The following is a 15,567-nucleotide window of genomic DNA, read 5'->3' on the forward strand; positions in this document are numbered from 1 at the left end:
AATCAGCGTCTCCAGTACTGTGGATAGTGTGGGAGAAAATATCTGACAGTTTTCCTTTAACATATTACTGAAATTAATGTTTTTCTTCCTTAGACCTGGCAGCGCAGCTGGAAGACAAGGATCAGCAGGTAGAAGTTATATTCCTACAAAACAGATCCCCCTGTGTACAGTAAAGCCCTTGGTGCCCAGGTATGTGCGGAATATGTGTGATGGGGAAAATTCACAAGAAGTAGTCCAGTATATTAAAATTGTAATACAATAAAAGAAATCCTAAATACAGTCATGACAGTAAATGTTGGCATCCCTGAAATCTTTCTAGAAAATTAGGTATTTCTCACAGAAAAGGATTGCAGTAACACATGTTTTGCTATACACATGTTTATTCCCTTTGTGCGGATTGGAACTAAACAAAAAAAGGGGGGAAAAAAGCAAATTGGACATAATGTCACACCAAAATGGGCTGGACAGAATTATTGCCACCCTTTCAAAATTGTGGAAAAATAAGATTGTTTCAAGCATGTGATGCTCCTTTAAACTCGCCTGGGGCAGGTAACAGGTGTTGGCAATATAAAAATCACACCTGAAAGCAGATAAAAAGGAGAGAAGTTCACTTAGTCTTTGCATTGTGTGTTTGTGTGTGCCACAGTAAGCATGGACAACAGAAAGAGGGGAACAGAACAGTCTGATAGAACTTTCCGTCGAAAAATATCAACAATATCAAGGTTAAAAGTCCATCTCCAGTGATCTAGATTTGCCTTTGTCCACAGAGTGCAACATTATCAAGAAGTTTGCAACCCATGGCACTGTAGCTAATCTCCCTGGGCATGGACAGAAGACAAAAATTGATGAAAGGTGTCAACGCAGGATAGTCCAGATGGTGGATAAGCAGCCCCAAACAAGTTCCAAAGATATTCAAGCTATTCAAGATATTCTTGCAGGCTCAGGGAGCATCAGTGTCAGCACAAACTATCCATCGACATTTATATGAAATGTAACACTATGGCAGGAGACCCTGGAGCTTCCCACTGCTGACTCAGAGACATAAAAAACTTGAGTAAGCCAAAATCCTTCTGGGAAAACTTCTTGTGGACAGATGAGACCAAGATAGAGCTTTTTGGTAAAGCACATCATTCTACTGTTTACCGAAAATGGAATGAGGCCTACAAAGAAAAGAACACAGTACCTACAGTGAAATATGGTGGAGGTTAAATGACGTTTTGGGGTTGTTTTGCTGCCTCTGGCACTGGGTGCCTTGAATGTGTGCAAGGCATCATGAAATCTGAGGATTACCAACGGATTTTGGGTTGCACTGTACAGCCCAGTGTCAGAAAGCTGGGTTTGAGTCTGAGATCTTGGGTCTTGCAGCAGGACAATGACCCCAAACATTTGTCAAAAAGCTCCTAGAAATGGATAATAACAAAGCGCTGGAGATTTCTGAAGTGGCAGCAATGAGTCCAGATCTAAATCCCATTGAACACCTGTGGAGAGACCTTAAAATTGCTGTTGGGAAAAATAAGAGAGACCTGGAACAGTTTGCAAAGGAAGAGTGGTCCAATATTCTGGCTGAGAGGTGTAAGAAGCTTATTGATGGTTATAGGAAGCGACTGATTTCAGTTATGTTTTCCAAAGGGTGTGCAACCAAATATTAAGTTAAGGGTGCCAATAATTTTGTCCAGACCATTTTTGGAGTTTGGAGTGACATTATGTCTAATTAGCTTTTTTTCCTCCCATTTTTTGGTTTAGTTGCAATACATACAAAGGGAGTATATATGTGAGTAGCAAAACATGTGTTACTGCAATCCTTTTCTGTGAGAAATACTTCATTTTCTTGAAAGATTTCAGGGGTGCCAACATTTACGGCCATGACTGTATATAGTAATTAAATATTTTTAGTATTTTCCAACATAATCACTGGCCACTTACTGTCCTAAAATTTAATATTTACAGTTAATCGTCTGTAGCTTATCTTGAGTTTGCTGGTCTCCAGGGCCGGTGCAAGGCTATTTTGCACCCCAGGCAAGACTTTTTTTTGTGCTCCATAGGGGGGAGGATATATTATTAGCTCCTCCCTTTTACAAAAGATTATGCCATATACTATTTACAGTAGATGCCTCTGGCTAATATGGAAATACTTAAATTCCCACTAGGTAGGTGCCCCAACTAGGAAGGTAACCCCCCCTCCCGAATTAGGTAGATCCCCTAGTAGGTAGGTTACCCCCCCCAATTAGATAGATGTCTCCAGTAGGTACAAAGATAGGGAGGGAATTTCCCCAGTAGGTATGTAGATAGGTAGGTAATCTCCATGTAGGTATGTAAATAGGTAGGAAATCCCCTTAAAGATATGTAGATAGGTAGTTAGGGAGGTAATCCGCCTGTAGGTATGTAGATAGGTGGGTAGGTAATCCCCCTGTAGATAAGTAGGTAGGTAGTTAGGAAGTAATCCCCCTGTAGATATGGAGATAGGTAGGTAGTTAAGCAGGAAATCCCCCTATGGGCATGTAGATAGATAGGCATAGATAGGCAGGAAGGTAATCCCCATGTAGGTATGTAGTTAGGCAGGGTCCCCCCCCCCCCTCTAGGTGTGTAAATAGGTAGGGAACCCCTCTGTAGGTATGTATATAGAGAAATAGATAGGCAGGTAATCCCCCTGTGGGTATGTAGATAGATAGGTGGATAGGTAGGCAGGTAATCCCTCTGTAAGTATGCAGATACACCCTGTTCCAAATTATTATGCAAATTATATTTTTCTAATTTACCTAAATAATTGATGTAAATAACAGTCAGCATAGTTCTCGTGTTTTTAACTATTAAGAGTACAATTCAAATTTTATTGGACAAACCTCCTGGATTTTTTTAAACATAAAGGGGGAGATTTATCATTATTTGTCTATTGTAGACACAGTTCTGCCCCTTTACACTGCTTGTCTATTGTACACTCTTGCTCAGAATTTACTAAGGCTATGCCCTCCTTTGATAAATCTTGTGCAAATATAGAAACGCCCCCCCCCCCCCTCGCTCTACCGTACACTCCTTCTCTACCTCACAGGAAAAGTGGAAGTAGGGATTTTGTTCTATTGCTTTGAGGTAGGATTCCATTGAGGTTTTTTGTCCATCATAAAGAAAGCCAGAAAAACTGTCCCAGCTTTTTCCTACGTTTTGTCAGTTTTTCTTGCATTTTTGCTGGTGTATGGAAACAAAAAAATGTACTAAACTTTTTGTTGTTTTTTTTTTCTTCGAAATTTAGATACGTGAATGCGGAGGACTATGTTAGATTTTGTGGATTGCGACGATGAACAGCGTTTTTTTAAATGTCAATAAAAGGGTTAACGAGGGCTGTGGGGGAGTGTTTTTTTAAATAAAAAAAAAATTTTCAATGTGTTTTTTGATAATTGAATTTTCAGGCTTAGTAGTGGAAGTCGTCTTGTAGAATCCATTACTAAGCTGGGGCTTAGCGTTAGCCCCCAAAACAACTAGGGCTAACCCCCAATTATTACCCCGGTATCCACCGCCACAGGGGTTCTGGAAAGAGCTGGTACCAACACGCCCGGAGCATCAAAAATGGCGCTCCTGGGCCTAGGCGGTAACAGGCTAGCGTTATTTAGGCTGGGGAGGGCCAGTAACAATGGTCCTCACCCACCCTGGTAACGTCAGGCTGTTGTTGCTTGGTTGGTATCTTGCTGATACTGAAAAAAAATGAGGGAACCACACACTTTTTTTTATTTATTTATTTATTTATTTAAAAAAATAAAAAATGCATAGGGTTACCCCTATTTTTAGTATCAGCCAGATACCAACCAAGCAGCAAAAGCCTGACGTTACCAGGGTGTGCGAGGACCATTGTTACTGGCCCTCCCCAGCCTAAATAACGCCTGCCTGTTACCGCCTAGTTGGTACCGGCTCTTCCCTGCACCCCTGTGGTTGTGGGTACCAGGGTAATAATTTGAGATTTTAGGGGCTAACGCTAAGCCCTGGCTTAGTAATGGATTCCATCTATAAGACAGCTTCCACTATTAACCCTGAAAATTGAATTATAAAAAAACAAGACACATTGAAAAAAAAAATGTTATTTTAAAAAATACTCCCCCACAGCCCTCGTTAACCATTTTATTGAAATTAAATTATTAAAAACGCTGGTCATCGTTGCAGTCCACCGAATCTGATGTAGTCCTCCACATTCACGTATCTGAAATGAGAATAAAAGAAAAACAAGAAATATGGGTTAATACATTTTTTTTTCTCTCCCCTGGAAAGAGCGCACATAATGCAGCGTGTTCATAAACAGGGAGCCTCCAATTGTTGCTAAACTACAACTCCCATCATGGGGGGCTGTAGTTAAGCAACAGCTGGAGTCTCCCTGTTTGGGAACACACTGCCAGAAAGGCTCTGTTCCCATTATGCAAAACGCATACTGTGAACAGAGATTTGCCCCTCTGCCCTTGGACTACTACTCCTATCATGGGACAAGCTAGTTGTAGTACCGCAGTTGTAGTACTGCTGAGGGATGGCACTTGCACATCCCCTGGTTGCGGGACTTTTAGGACAACTACTCCCATCATGGACAGACTTTGCCCATGATGGGAGTTATAGTCCAGGGGCTGAGGTGCAGATTGCACCAGGTCATTCTGCAGAGACCCGCTGCGATCGGCATTTATTAAGATAACAAGCTGGCGGTACATGCGTCTACACTGCTCTGCCACCGGCTTCTATATACACTGTCATAATTCATAATCCCCACTGCCGGGAGAGGGGAGCTCTGACTGGTCAATAGTTATCCAGCAATCAGAGCTCCAGTGTTCCGGCGGGGATTATGAATTATTACAGTGTATATAGAAGCCGACGGGAGCGCAGTGTAGACACAGGTAAACATCACCCCCACTCCATATTAATCCCCTTGTGCCATTATTCCCTCTGATACATTTTTGCCATTATCCCTCCCCCCCTCCATCTTAATGCCCTTGTGCCATTATTTCTCTCCCCAACCCCATCACCACCTCATCCCCCCCCCCTCCAATCCCCTGAGTTAAAAAAACAAAAATGTATTTATATATATATATATATATATATATATATATATACACACATACATACATACACATACAAAAACCCTTCCTCCCTTCCATACACTTTTTTTTTTTTTTTTTTTTTTTAACATTACCTGGCCTGTTGAGAACCCCTGGTGTACACTGGTATGGAGTGATGAGGTGAATGCATTTTTTCTGTTTCCAGCAGTAATATTCCAGATTACGTTGCGGCACCCAGCATGCAAGCAAACAAGCCAGAAAATAACAAAACGCATACGACATCATCCACGCCAAGAAACACAGGTAATGACCACCACGTCCAATACATTTATTATTAGAATTTATACCTCACCTTGAATTAATTAAACCTGAATTAGCCTGTTCAAGTCCATAGTGTTTCAGGCCATTAGGACCAGTCATAATTCATACATTTTAAGTATATGTCAGTTTATTAGTGATTTACCCTATACCCAGTAAGATTTCTTTCACTTTTTCTATGTACAGGTTTTGATAGCCGCCCCCCATAATTTTTGAGTTTACAGTTTAATAAAATAATAAACCTTTTAAAGTACGCGCCCTGAACACAGAAAAATAAAAAAGTTATATGGCTCAGAAAATGACAATTTTAAACATATAAATTTTCCTGCATGTATTTATGATTTTTTTCTGAAGTAATACAAAATCAAATATCATTTTAACCTTATGGACCTACAGAATAAAGAAAAGATGTCATTTTTACCGAAAAATGCACTGCGTAGAAACGGAAGCCCCCAAAAGTTACAAAATGGCATTTTTTCTTCAAGTTTGTCGCACAATGAATTTATTTTCCGTTTCGCCGTGGATTTTTCGGTAAAATAACTGATGTCACTGTAAAGTAGAATTGGTGGCACAAAAAATAAGCCATAATACAGATTTTTAGGTGCAAAATTGAAGGGGTTATGATTTTTTAAAGGCAAGGAGGAAAAAATGAAAATGCAAAAACGTGAAATCGCTCAGTCCTTAAAGGGTAGCTCCCACCATCCAATCCCCCCCCCCCCCCCCCGCTACGGCACTAGCCCGTTCCCTCCTCCCCCCCCCCCCCCCCCGCCCCGCATACCCCGTTCCCTCATTACACTTGCAGTTACTGCAGAGTCCGGCAGCGGGCGTGCAGGGACAGCGGCGGCAACGAGGCGGCGGCGGCGATGTGCGGGAGGAGTGGCCTCCCAGCCAGTGGCCAGGGAGCCAATGCGCTCGCTCCTGCCTGTCTGATTGACAGGCAGGGAGCGAGTGCAGCCTAACTGAAAAAGGACTGATTGCCACTCCAAAATCAGTCCTTTTTCAGTAGCCGGTTTTTAAATGTAAATTAAACCTTTTTAATGAAAAAAAAAAATATAATAAAAGTATATTAGAGATATGTTGTAGTACATAAGTACTACAACATATCAAAAAATAAAGTTGGTGACAGTGCCCATTTAAGGGGTTAATTTAGGGATATTCGGTGGAAACTATACAAAGAACAAAATATAGCGTTCTATTGGAGATAATAATAGCCATTCACGTATTCCTACTAAATGAACGCTCTGCACCTGTACTGTGCGCTATTTTATGTCACCCAGCACCTTCCCCGACCTGACCCTATAAAGAAGACCCAATATAACCGCGCTGCCTTGTATGATTTTCATTACTGTAGATGAAAAAGAAGCCGCAGGACCTCAATCATTGGCTATTCATAACGGCAACATCAAAGGACGTCTGGAGGAGTCTACTGATGAAGATGAGAGCGATGATGAGTCCGGCCGCGCTCCCATCCAGCTTCTAGCAGAGGTGACAAGGCTTTAGGGTTAACAAGTATTCGCTTGTAATGAACCCGATGGGATTGCCGCAGTAGACGGCGCTAATGTCAACTCAAGGGTCAGGATTACAATGGACACAACCTCAGGCTATCTCCTGTCCTTGCAGTTTACACATAACATTGCCTTATATTGCGGCACGTTAAACAGTGCGCGTTTTGCTGGGACGTGAAGAATTATAAGAACATTCTGTATCACCTTTTTGTTTATATTTTTTAGTTCGTCACTGCTGTCATGGATGAGGACTATCAAGTGGCCAAGAAACTGTGTCAGATGAGTAAGTCTTTGTTCACACTGCACAGATAACAGCTCTGTTGACTTACATTGTTTTGGAAGGTTTTGTAGAAATCGGCGCACAGGAAACAGCATAGAACAGTGTTTCCCAACCAGGGTGCCTCCAGCTGTTGCAGAACTACAACTCCCAGCATGCCCAGACAGCCGAAGGCTGTCTGGGCATGCTGGGGGGTTGTAGTTTTGCAACAGCTGGAGGCACCCTGGTTGGGAAACACCAGCATAGAATGCTGTCTGATTTTAAAGTGACATTTCTGTTTGGCCCTGTTTTATTACATCAGAGCAGTAATCCTCTACCTGTGGCTTTCCAGCTGTTTCAAAACTACAACTCCCAGCATTCTAGGAGGTATAGTTTTGCAACTGCTGGAGAGCCACAGGCTGGAAATCATTGACCCCTGAGATCCACTATTAGGGTACATAGTAACATAGTTCATAAGGTTGAAAAAAGACCAGAGTCCATCATGTTCAACCTATAACCCTAATGAGTCCCTACTGAGTTGATCCAGAGGAAGACAAAAAACCCTCATACTAGAGGTAAAAATTCCTTTCCGACTCCAAATATGGCATCAGAATAAATCCCTGGATCAAGGTTCTGTCCCTATAGATCTAGAATCCATAACCTGCAATGTTATTACTCTCCAAAAATGCATCCAGGCCCCTTTTAAAATCTTTTACAGAGTTCCCCATGACCACCTCCTCAGGGAGAGAATTCCACTGTCTCACTGCTCTTACAGTAAAGAACCCCCGTCTGTGCTGGTGTAGAAACCTTCTTTCCTCTAAACGTAGAGGATGCCCCCTTGTTATAGATACAGTCCTGGGTATAAATAGATCATGGGAGAGATCTCTGTACGGCCCCCTGATATATTTATACATAGTTATTAGGTCTCCCCCTAAGCCTTCTTTTTTCTAAACTAAATAACCCAAATTCTGATAATCTTTCTGGGTACTGTAGTCCTCCCATTCCTCGTATTACCCTGGTTGCCCGTCTTTGAACCCTCTCCAGCTCCACTAAACTATATCTTTCTTGTACACTGGTGCCCAGTACTGTACACAGTATTCTATGTGTGGTCTTACTAGTGATTTGTACAGCGGTAGAATTATTTCACACGTACACAGGGCTGCCATCAGAAATTTTGGGGCCCGTTACACAGCTTGTAGTCTGGCCCCCATCTCCCCCCAACCACCCCCACCCTCACTGTGGCACACGCTAAATTTTATCTTAGCATCGGGCTTAGAAACATAAAATGATATCGCCACTCCACATTAGTTCTAGAGTGACTAAATAATACCGCCATACTGTAAGGAAATAAAAGCCACTATACGCAGACCAGTATCACTAACAACACCACAATATAAGGGACATATAAAGTAATTCCGCCACACCATGACCACTATCATTACCACTGACTAACACTGCTATTTTGTTATTGAATAAAAACCACTATACAAAAGATCAATAACCCCTATATAGAGGTAGATTTGAGCTGTACACAGGGGCTGCAGACCATATAAGTGATTAGAGTTATATACTCACAGGGTCCCGTCTTCTCTGATCGGAGTCGTTCACTTTTCTCTTTCTTCTCCATCTGTCCTGGGTCATCATGTAGACGTCTCCCGATCACAACTCGTCTTCACCGAATCTGCCAGACAAACATTTTAGGCTTCTCGCTGCAGGACTTTGTATAAAATCCTCACCTCTGTACAAACCCACTATATGTATTACACTGCCCCATATAGTAGTCCCTTCTGTGCCCTGTATAGTATTAGGTCCCAACATTGTCCTCATACATTATAATGCCCCAGTACATTATAATGCCCCCGTACATTGCTCTGATACATTATAATGCCCTCTCACATTGCCCCATGTAATATAATGTCCCCGTACATTGCCCCATATAATATAATGTCCCCGTACATTGCCCCATACAATATAATGCCCCCTCACATTGACCCCATATATAATAATGCCTCCTTACATTACCCCCATAGATTATAATGTCCCCTCACATGGCCCCACACATAATAATGCCCTCTCACATGGCCCCCATATATAATCATGCCCTCTCACATTGCCCCCATATAAGTGATGTCCCCTCACAATGCCCCCATATATAGTAATGCCCCACCACATGACCACCATATATAGTAATGCCCCCTCACATTGCCCCATATATAGTAATGCCCCCTCACATGGCCCCCATACATAATAATACCATAATACCCCCTCACTTTGCCCCCATATAAGTAATGCCCAACTCACTTTGCCCCCATATAAGTAATGCCCCCCTCACATGGCCCCCATATAAGTAATGCCCCCTCACTTTACCCCCACATAAGTAATGCCCCCCTCACTTTGCCCCATATAAGTAATGCCCCCTCACATGGCCCCCATATAAGTAATGCCCCCTCACTTTGCCCCCATATAAGTAATGCCCTCCTCACTTTGCCCCCATTTAAGTAATACCCCCCCCCATGGCCCCCATATAAGTAATGCCCCCTCACTTTGCCCCCATATAAGTAATGCCCCCTCACTTTGCCCCCATATAAGTAATGCCCCCTCATTCCCCCCCCCTATAAGTAATGCCCCCCTCACTTTGCCCCCATGTAAGTAATGCCCCCCTCACTTTGCCCCCATATAAGTAATGCCCCCTCACATGGCCCCCATACATAATAATACCCCCTCACTTTGCCCCCATATAAGTAATGCCCAACTCACTTTGCCCTCATATAAGTAATGCCCCCTCACTTTGCCCCCATATAAGTAATACCCCCTCACTTTGCCCCATATAAGTAATGCCCCCTCACATGGCCCCCATATAAGTAATGCCCCCTCACTTTGCCCCATGTAAGTAATGCCCCCCTCACTTTGCCCCCATATAAGTAATGCCCCCTCACTTTGCCCCCATATAAGTAATGCCCCTCACTTTGGCCCATATAAGTAATGCCCCCCTCACTTTGCCCCCATATAAGTAATGCCCCCCTCACATGGTCCCCATATAAGTAATGCCCCCCTCACTTTGCCCCCATGTAAGTAATGCCCCCCTCACTTTGCCCACATATAAGTAATGCCCCCTCACATGGCCCCCATACATAATAATACCCCCTCACTTGGCCCCCATATAAGTAATGCCCAACTCACTTTGCCCTCATATAAGTAATGCCCCCCTCACATGGCCCCCATATAAGTAATGCCCCCTCACTTTGCCCCCACATAAGTAATGCCCCCCTCACTTTGCCCCATATAAGTAAGGCCCCCTCACGTGGCCCCCATATAAGTAATGCCCCCTCACTTTGCCCCTATAAAAGTAAGAGGCATTACTATATATGAGTTAGAGGCATTACTATATATGGGGGCCATGTGAGGGGGCATTACTTATATGGGGGCAAAGTTAGGGGGGCATTACTTATATGGGGGCAATGTGAGGGATGCATTACTTATATGGGGGCAATGTGAAGGGGCATTACTAAATATGGGGGCAATGTGAGGGGGCATTACTATATATGGGGGACATGTGAGGGGGCATAACTTATATGGGGGCAAAGTGGGAAGTATTACTTATATGGGGGCAAAGTGAGGGGGGCATTACTTATATGGGGACAATGTGAGGGGGCATTACTATATATGGGGCAATGTGAGGGGGCATTACTATATATGGGGGCAATGGGAGGGGGCATTACTTATATGGATGCAAAGTGAGGGGGGCATTTATAAGTAATGCCCCCTCACATGGCCCCCATATAAGTAATGCCCCCCTCACTTTGCCCCATATATAGTAATGCCCCTCCTATTGCCCCATATATAGTAATGCCCCATCACATGACCCCCATATATAGTAATGCCCACTCACATTGCCCCATATATAGTAATGCCCCCTCACATGGCCCCCATACATAATAATGCCCCCTCACATGGCCTCCATACATAATAATACCCCTTCACTTTGCCCCCATATAAGTAATGCCCCCTCACTTTACCCCCATATAAGTAATGCCCCCTCACTTTGCCCCCATACAAGTAATGCCCCCCTCACTTTGCCCCCATATAAGTAATACCCCCTCACTTTGACCCCATATAAGTAATGCCCCCTCACATGGCCCCCATGTACAGTAATACCTCTAACAAAACAAAAAAACACTCACCTCTGCCTAGTTCCCCCGCAGCTCCTGTTCTCTCCTATTCTCTCTGCTTCCTGTGCTGACAGCCTCCGCAGAGCCGCTGCCGCACAGGAATCCCGGGCTGGAGTGACAGGACGGAGCCACTGGCCGCAATGTGAGGGGGCATCACTTATGGGGGTCAAAGTGAGGTGGGCATTACTTATATGGGGGAAAAGTAAGGGGGGCATTACTTATATGGGGGCAAAGTGAGGGGGAATTACTGTTATAAGTAATGCCCCCCTCACTTTGCCCCCATATAAGTAATGCCCCCTCACATGGCCCCCATATAAGTAATGCCCCCCTCACTTTGCCCCCATATATAGTAATGCCGCCTCACATGGCCCCCATACATAATATTGCCCCCTCACATGGCCCCCCATATATAGTAATGGCCCCTCACAATGCCCCCTCACTCACACAGTATTAACAGGAGGTCCTCACTCCACAGTCCCCCTCCCCCCTATAACAGGCCTCCCCTCTCCAACCCCCCCATACATAGCAGGACTCTCAGCCCCCTCTCCTCCACATAAGAGGGCCCCCCATCCAGTCCCCTCCTCACACATAGCAGGACTCTCAGCCCCCTCTCCTCCACATAAGAGGGCCCCCCATCCAGTCCCCTCCTCACACATAGCACGACTCTCAGCCCACCCCCTTTCCTCCACATAAGAGGGCCCCCATCCAGTCCCCTCCTCACACATAACAGGACTCTCAGCCCCCCCTTTCCTCCACATAAGAGGGCCCCCATCCAGTCCCCTCCTCACACATAACAGGACTCTCAGCCCCCCCTTTCCTCCACATAAGAGGGCCCCCCATCCAGTCCCCTCCTCACACATAGCAGGACTCTCAGCCCCCTTTCCTCCACATAAGAGGGCCCCCCATCCAGTCCCCTCCTCACACATAACAGGACTCTCAGCCCCCCCCCCTTTCCTCCACATAAGAGGGCCCCCATCCAGTCCCCTCCTCACACATAGCAGGACTCTCAGCCCCCCTCTCCTCCACATAAGAGGGCCCCCCATCCAGTCCCCTCCTCACACATATCAGGACTCTCAGCCCCCCCTTCTCCTCCACATAAGAGGGCCCCCCATCCAGTCCCCTCCTCACACATAGCAGGACTCTCAGCCCACCCCCTTTCCTCCACATAAGAGGGCCCCCCATCCAGTCCCCTCCTCACACATAGCACGACTCTCAGCCCACCCCCTTTCCTCCACATAAGAGGGCCCCCATCCAGTCCCCTCCTCACACATAACAGGACTCTCAGCCCCCCCTTTCCTCCACATAAGAGGGCCCCCATCCAGTCCCCTCCTCACACATAACAGGACTCTCAGCCCCCCCTTTCCTCCACATAAGAGGGCCCCCCATCCAGTCCCCTCCTCACACATAGCAGGACTCTCAGCCCCCTTTCCTCCACATAAGAGGGCCCCCCATCCAGTCCCCTCCTCACACATAACAGGACTCTCAGCCCCCCCCTTTCCTCCACATAAGAGGGCCCCCATCCAGTCCCCTCCTCACACATAGCAGGACTCTCAGCCCCCCTCTCCTCCACATAAGAGGGCCCCCCATCCAGTCCCCTCCTCACACATATCAGGACTCTCAGCCCCCCCTTCTCCTCCACATAAGAGGGCCCCCCATCCAGTCCCCTCCTCACACATAGCAGGACTCTCAGCCCACCCCCTTTCCTCCACATAAGAGGGCCCCCATCCAGTCCCCTCCTCACACATAGCACGACTCTCAGCCCACCCCCCTTTCCTCCACATAAGAGGGCCCCCCATCCAGTCCCCTCCTCACACATAACAGGACTCTCAGCCCCCCCTTTCCTCCACATAAGAGGGCCCCCATCCAGTCCCCTCCTCACACATAGCAGGACTCTCAGCCCCCCTCTCCTACACATAAGAGGCCCCCCATCCAGTCCCCTCCTCACACATAGCAGGACTCTCAACCCACCCCCTTTTCCTCCACATAAGAGGGCCCCCATCCAGTCCCCTCCTCACACATAGCACGACTCTCAGCCCACCCCCCTTTCCTCCACATAAGAGGGCCCCCCATCCAGTCCCCTCCTCACACATAACAGGACTCTCAGCCCCCCCCCCCTCTCCTCCACATAAGAGGGCCCCCATCCAGTCCCCTCCTCACACATAACACGACTCTCAGCCCCCCCCTCTCCTATAAATGAGAGGCCCCCCCATCCAGTCCCCTCCTCACACATAGCAGGATTCTCAGCCCACCCCCCTTTCCTCCACATAAGAGGGCCCCCCATCCAGTCCCCTCCTCACACATAGCAGGACTCTCAGCCCCCCCTCTCCTCCACATAAGAGGGGCCCCCATCCAGTCCCCTCCTCACACATAGCAGGACTCTGAGCCCCCCCCCTCTCCTCCACATAAGAGGGCCCCCCATCCAGTCCCCTCCTCACACATAGCAGGACTCTCAGTCCCCCCCCCCAGTCCCCTCCTCACACATAGCACGACTCTCAGCCCACCCCCCTTTCCTCCACATAAGAGGGCCCTCCATCCAGTCCCCTTCTCACACATAGCAGGACCTGTGTGTGCTGCTGTAGCTGCTGTGCTCAGGTCCTGAGTTTTGACAGGCTGACACAGTGGCTGATCTGTATGGACCTGTATGGTATGTGTGTCAGGACTCCTGCCCTCCAGCCACTGCAGTGGGGGTGCAGCGGGTCCGGGCCTCCTTGGGATCTCGGGCCCCTTACTGGGGTACTGGCTGTCCCCCCCCTGATGGTGACGGACAGGATCTGTTGCAGATTTGATGCTGTGTTCAATCATCTAGTTACACTGATATCTGCAGCATGTTTAGCCACTGGTGTTTTTTTTTCCCTGAAATCATGCAGTTTTTCTCCCATAGAAGTATATTGGAGTAAAAAAACACCAAGAAAAACGCCATGTGGGTTTTAACTTCGGCGTTTGTTTTTTTGGGGCGGTTTTTATTCTCTTTTGGACTTTAGCGATCCTAAAAAGTGATGGAGATACCATTTTTAATAAAATTTCGTAGGGTACCATTAAAAATTAATAATAAAAAAGATACACTAGTGATGGAAAAAATAGCATTTAACGAAATGTATCTTTTTTATAACAACATTTTAAACAGGGATCAATTTATGTGGGTGGGCAGGGCACTAAAAATGTAGCCGACAATAATAAAAAAAATGTGTGTGTGTGTGTTTTTCACTTTTTGTTCTTTATTTTTTAGGTGGTACTACTACTCCCAGCATGGAACACACACTGTTCCATGATGGGAGTAGTAGTACCTGTACTAATTGACAGATCGCCCTGGGTTCCGTTGCGATCCTCCTGTATAATGTATAGATGCGGCCGGCCGCTCTTCTATGGTCCCCTGCACTGCTATATATATATATATATATATATATATATATATATATACCTATTCATATTTCCCGCAGAGAGCTGTGATTGGCCTGTGACATCTAAAGAAAGGTTGTATTTTTACATTTACAGGTTATTTTTCACTTTTTAAAGAAATGCGCTCTAATGTAATTTAAAGACTCTCATAGTTGCTTTCTTCCAGATTCTTAAGATTGTGTGTGGTATTACACTGCTCCATTTACTTTAATAAAACTAAGCTGCCATCCCACACACAAGCTGAGGGGAACAGTGGCGCTGTTTCTGTAAGCTACCGTATTTTTCGCCGTATAAGACGCACTTTTTCTTCCCCAAAACTGGGGGGGAGGGGGAAAGTTGGTGTGTCTTATAAGGCGAATACACCCCTATCGCGGCAGTCCCTGCGGCCATCAACGGCCGGGACCCGCGGCTAATGCAGGACATCACCGATCGCGGTGATGCCCTGTATTAACCCTTCAGACGCGGCGATCAAAGCTGACATCGCATCTGAAGCGAAAATAACACTAACCCGGCTGTTCAGTCGGGCTGTTCGGGACCGCCGCTGTGACATCGCGGCGTCCCGAACAGCTTACAGGACAACGGGAGGGACCTTAGCTGTCTCCTCTGTGTCTGCTCCGTGCCGGGATCCCCTGCATGGCCGGCGCTCTCCTTCGTCGTCATCACGTCGTCGGGCATGCTGTCCCGTCATCCAATAGGAGCGGCTTGCGCAGTGGCGTGCATAGCGACGTCATGGCGGCGACGGAGAGAAGGATACCGGGCAGCAGAGACGTTCCTGAGCGACGGGGACACCCCTGGAACACGGCGACAGCGATGGAGGGCGACATCCAGGGCAGCGGTGACGGTCCGGAGCAGCGGGGGCACGTGAGTACTACCTCGTATACCAGTGGTCTTCAACCTGCGGA

General features: G+C 46.5%; 1 protein-coding gene across 8 annotated transcripts in view; it reads left to right on the forward strand.

Annotated features, from left to right (window-relative positions):
• ERICH2 (glutamate rich 2) overlaps positions 1–15,567 on the forward strand; it is a 60,007-nt gene that overhangs the window by 35,049 nt on the left and 9,391 nt on the right. For 5 of the 8 annotated variants that reach the window (XM_056536159.1, XM_056536162.1, XM_056536163.1 and 2 more), the window contains 4 exons: positions 94–189; positions 5,227–5,324; positions 6,691–6,824; positions 7,070–7,127. In XM_056536159.1, coding sequence (XP_056392134.1) covers positions 94–189; positions 5,227–5,324; positions 6,691–6,824; positions 7,070–7,127 — 386 coding nt within the window. The remainder of the gene's footprint in view (positions 1–93; positions 190–5,226; positions 5,325–6,690; positions 6,825–7,069; positions 7,128–15,567) is intronic. The other 3 variants (XM_056536165.1, XM_056536166.1, XM_056536161.1) reach the window with 3 other exon arrangements.

Source organism: Hyla sarda, chromosome 8 (genome assembly GCF_029499605.1).
Source record: "Hyla sarda isolate aHylSar1 chromosome 8, aHylSar1.hap1, whole genome shotgun sequence".
NCBI classification, from domain to species: Eukaryota; Metazoa; Chordata; class Amphibia; order Anura; family Hylidae; genus Hyla; species Hyla sarda.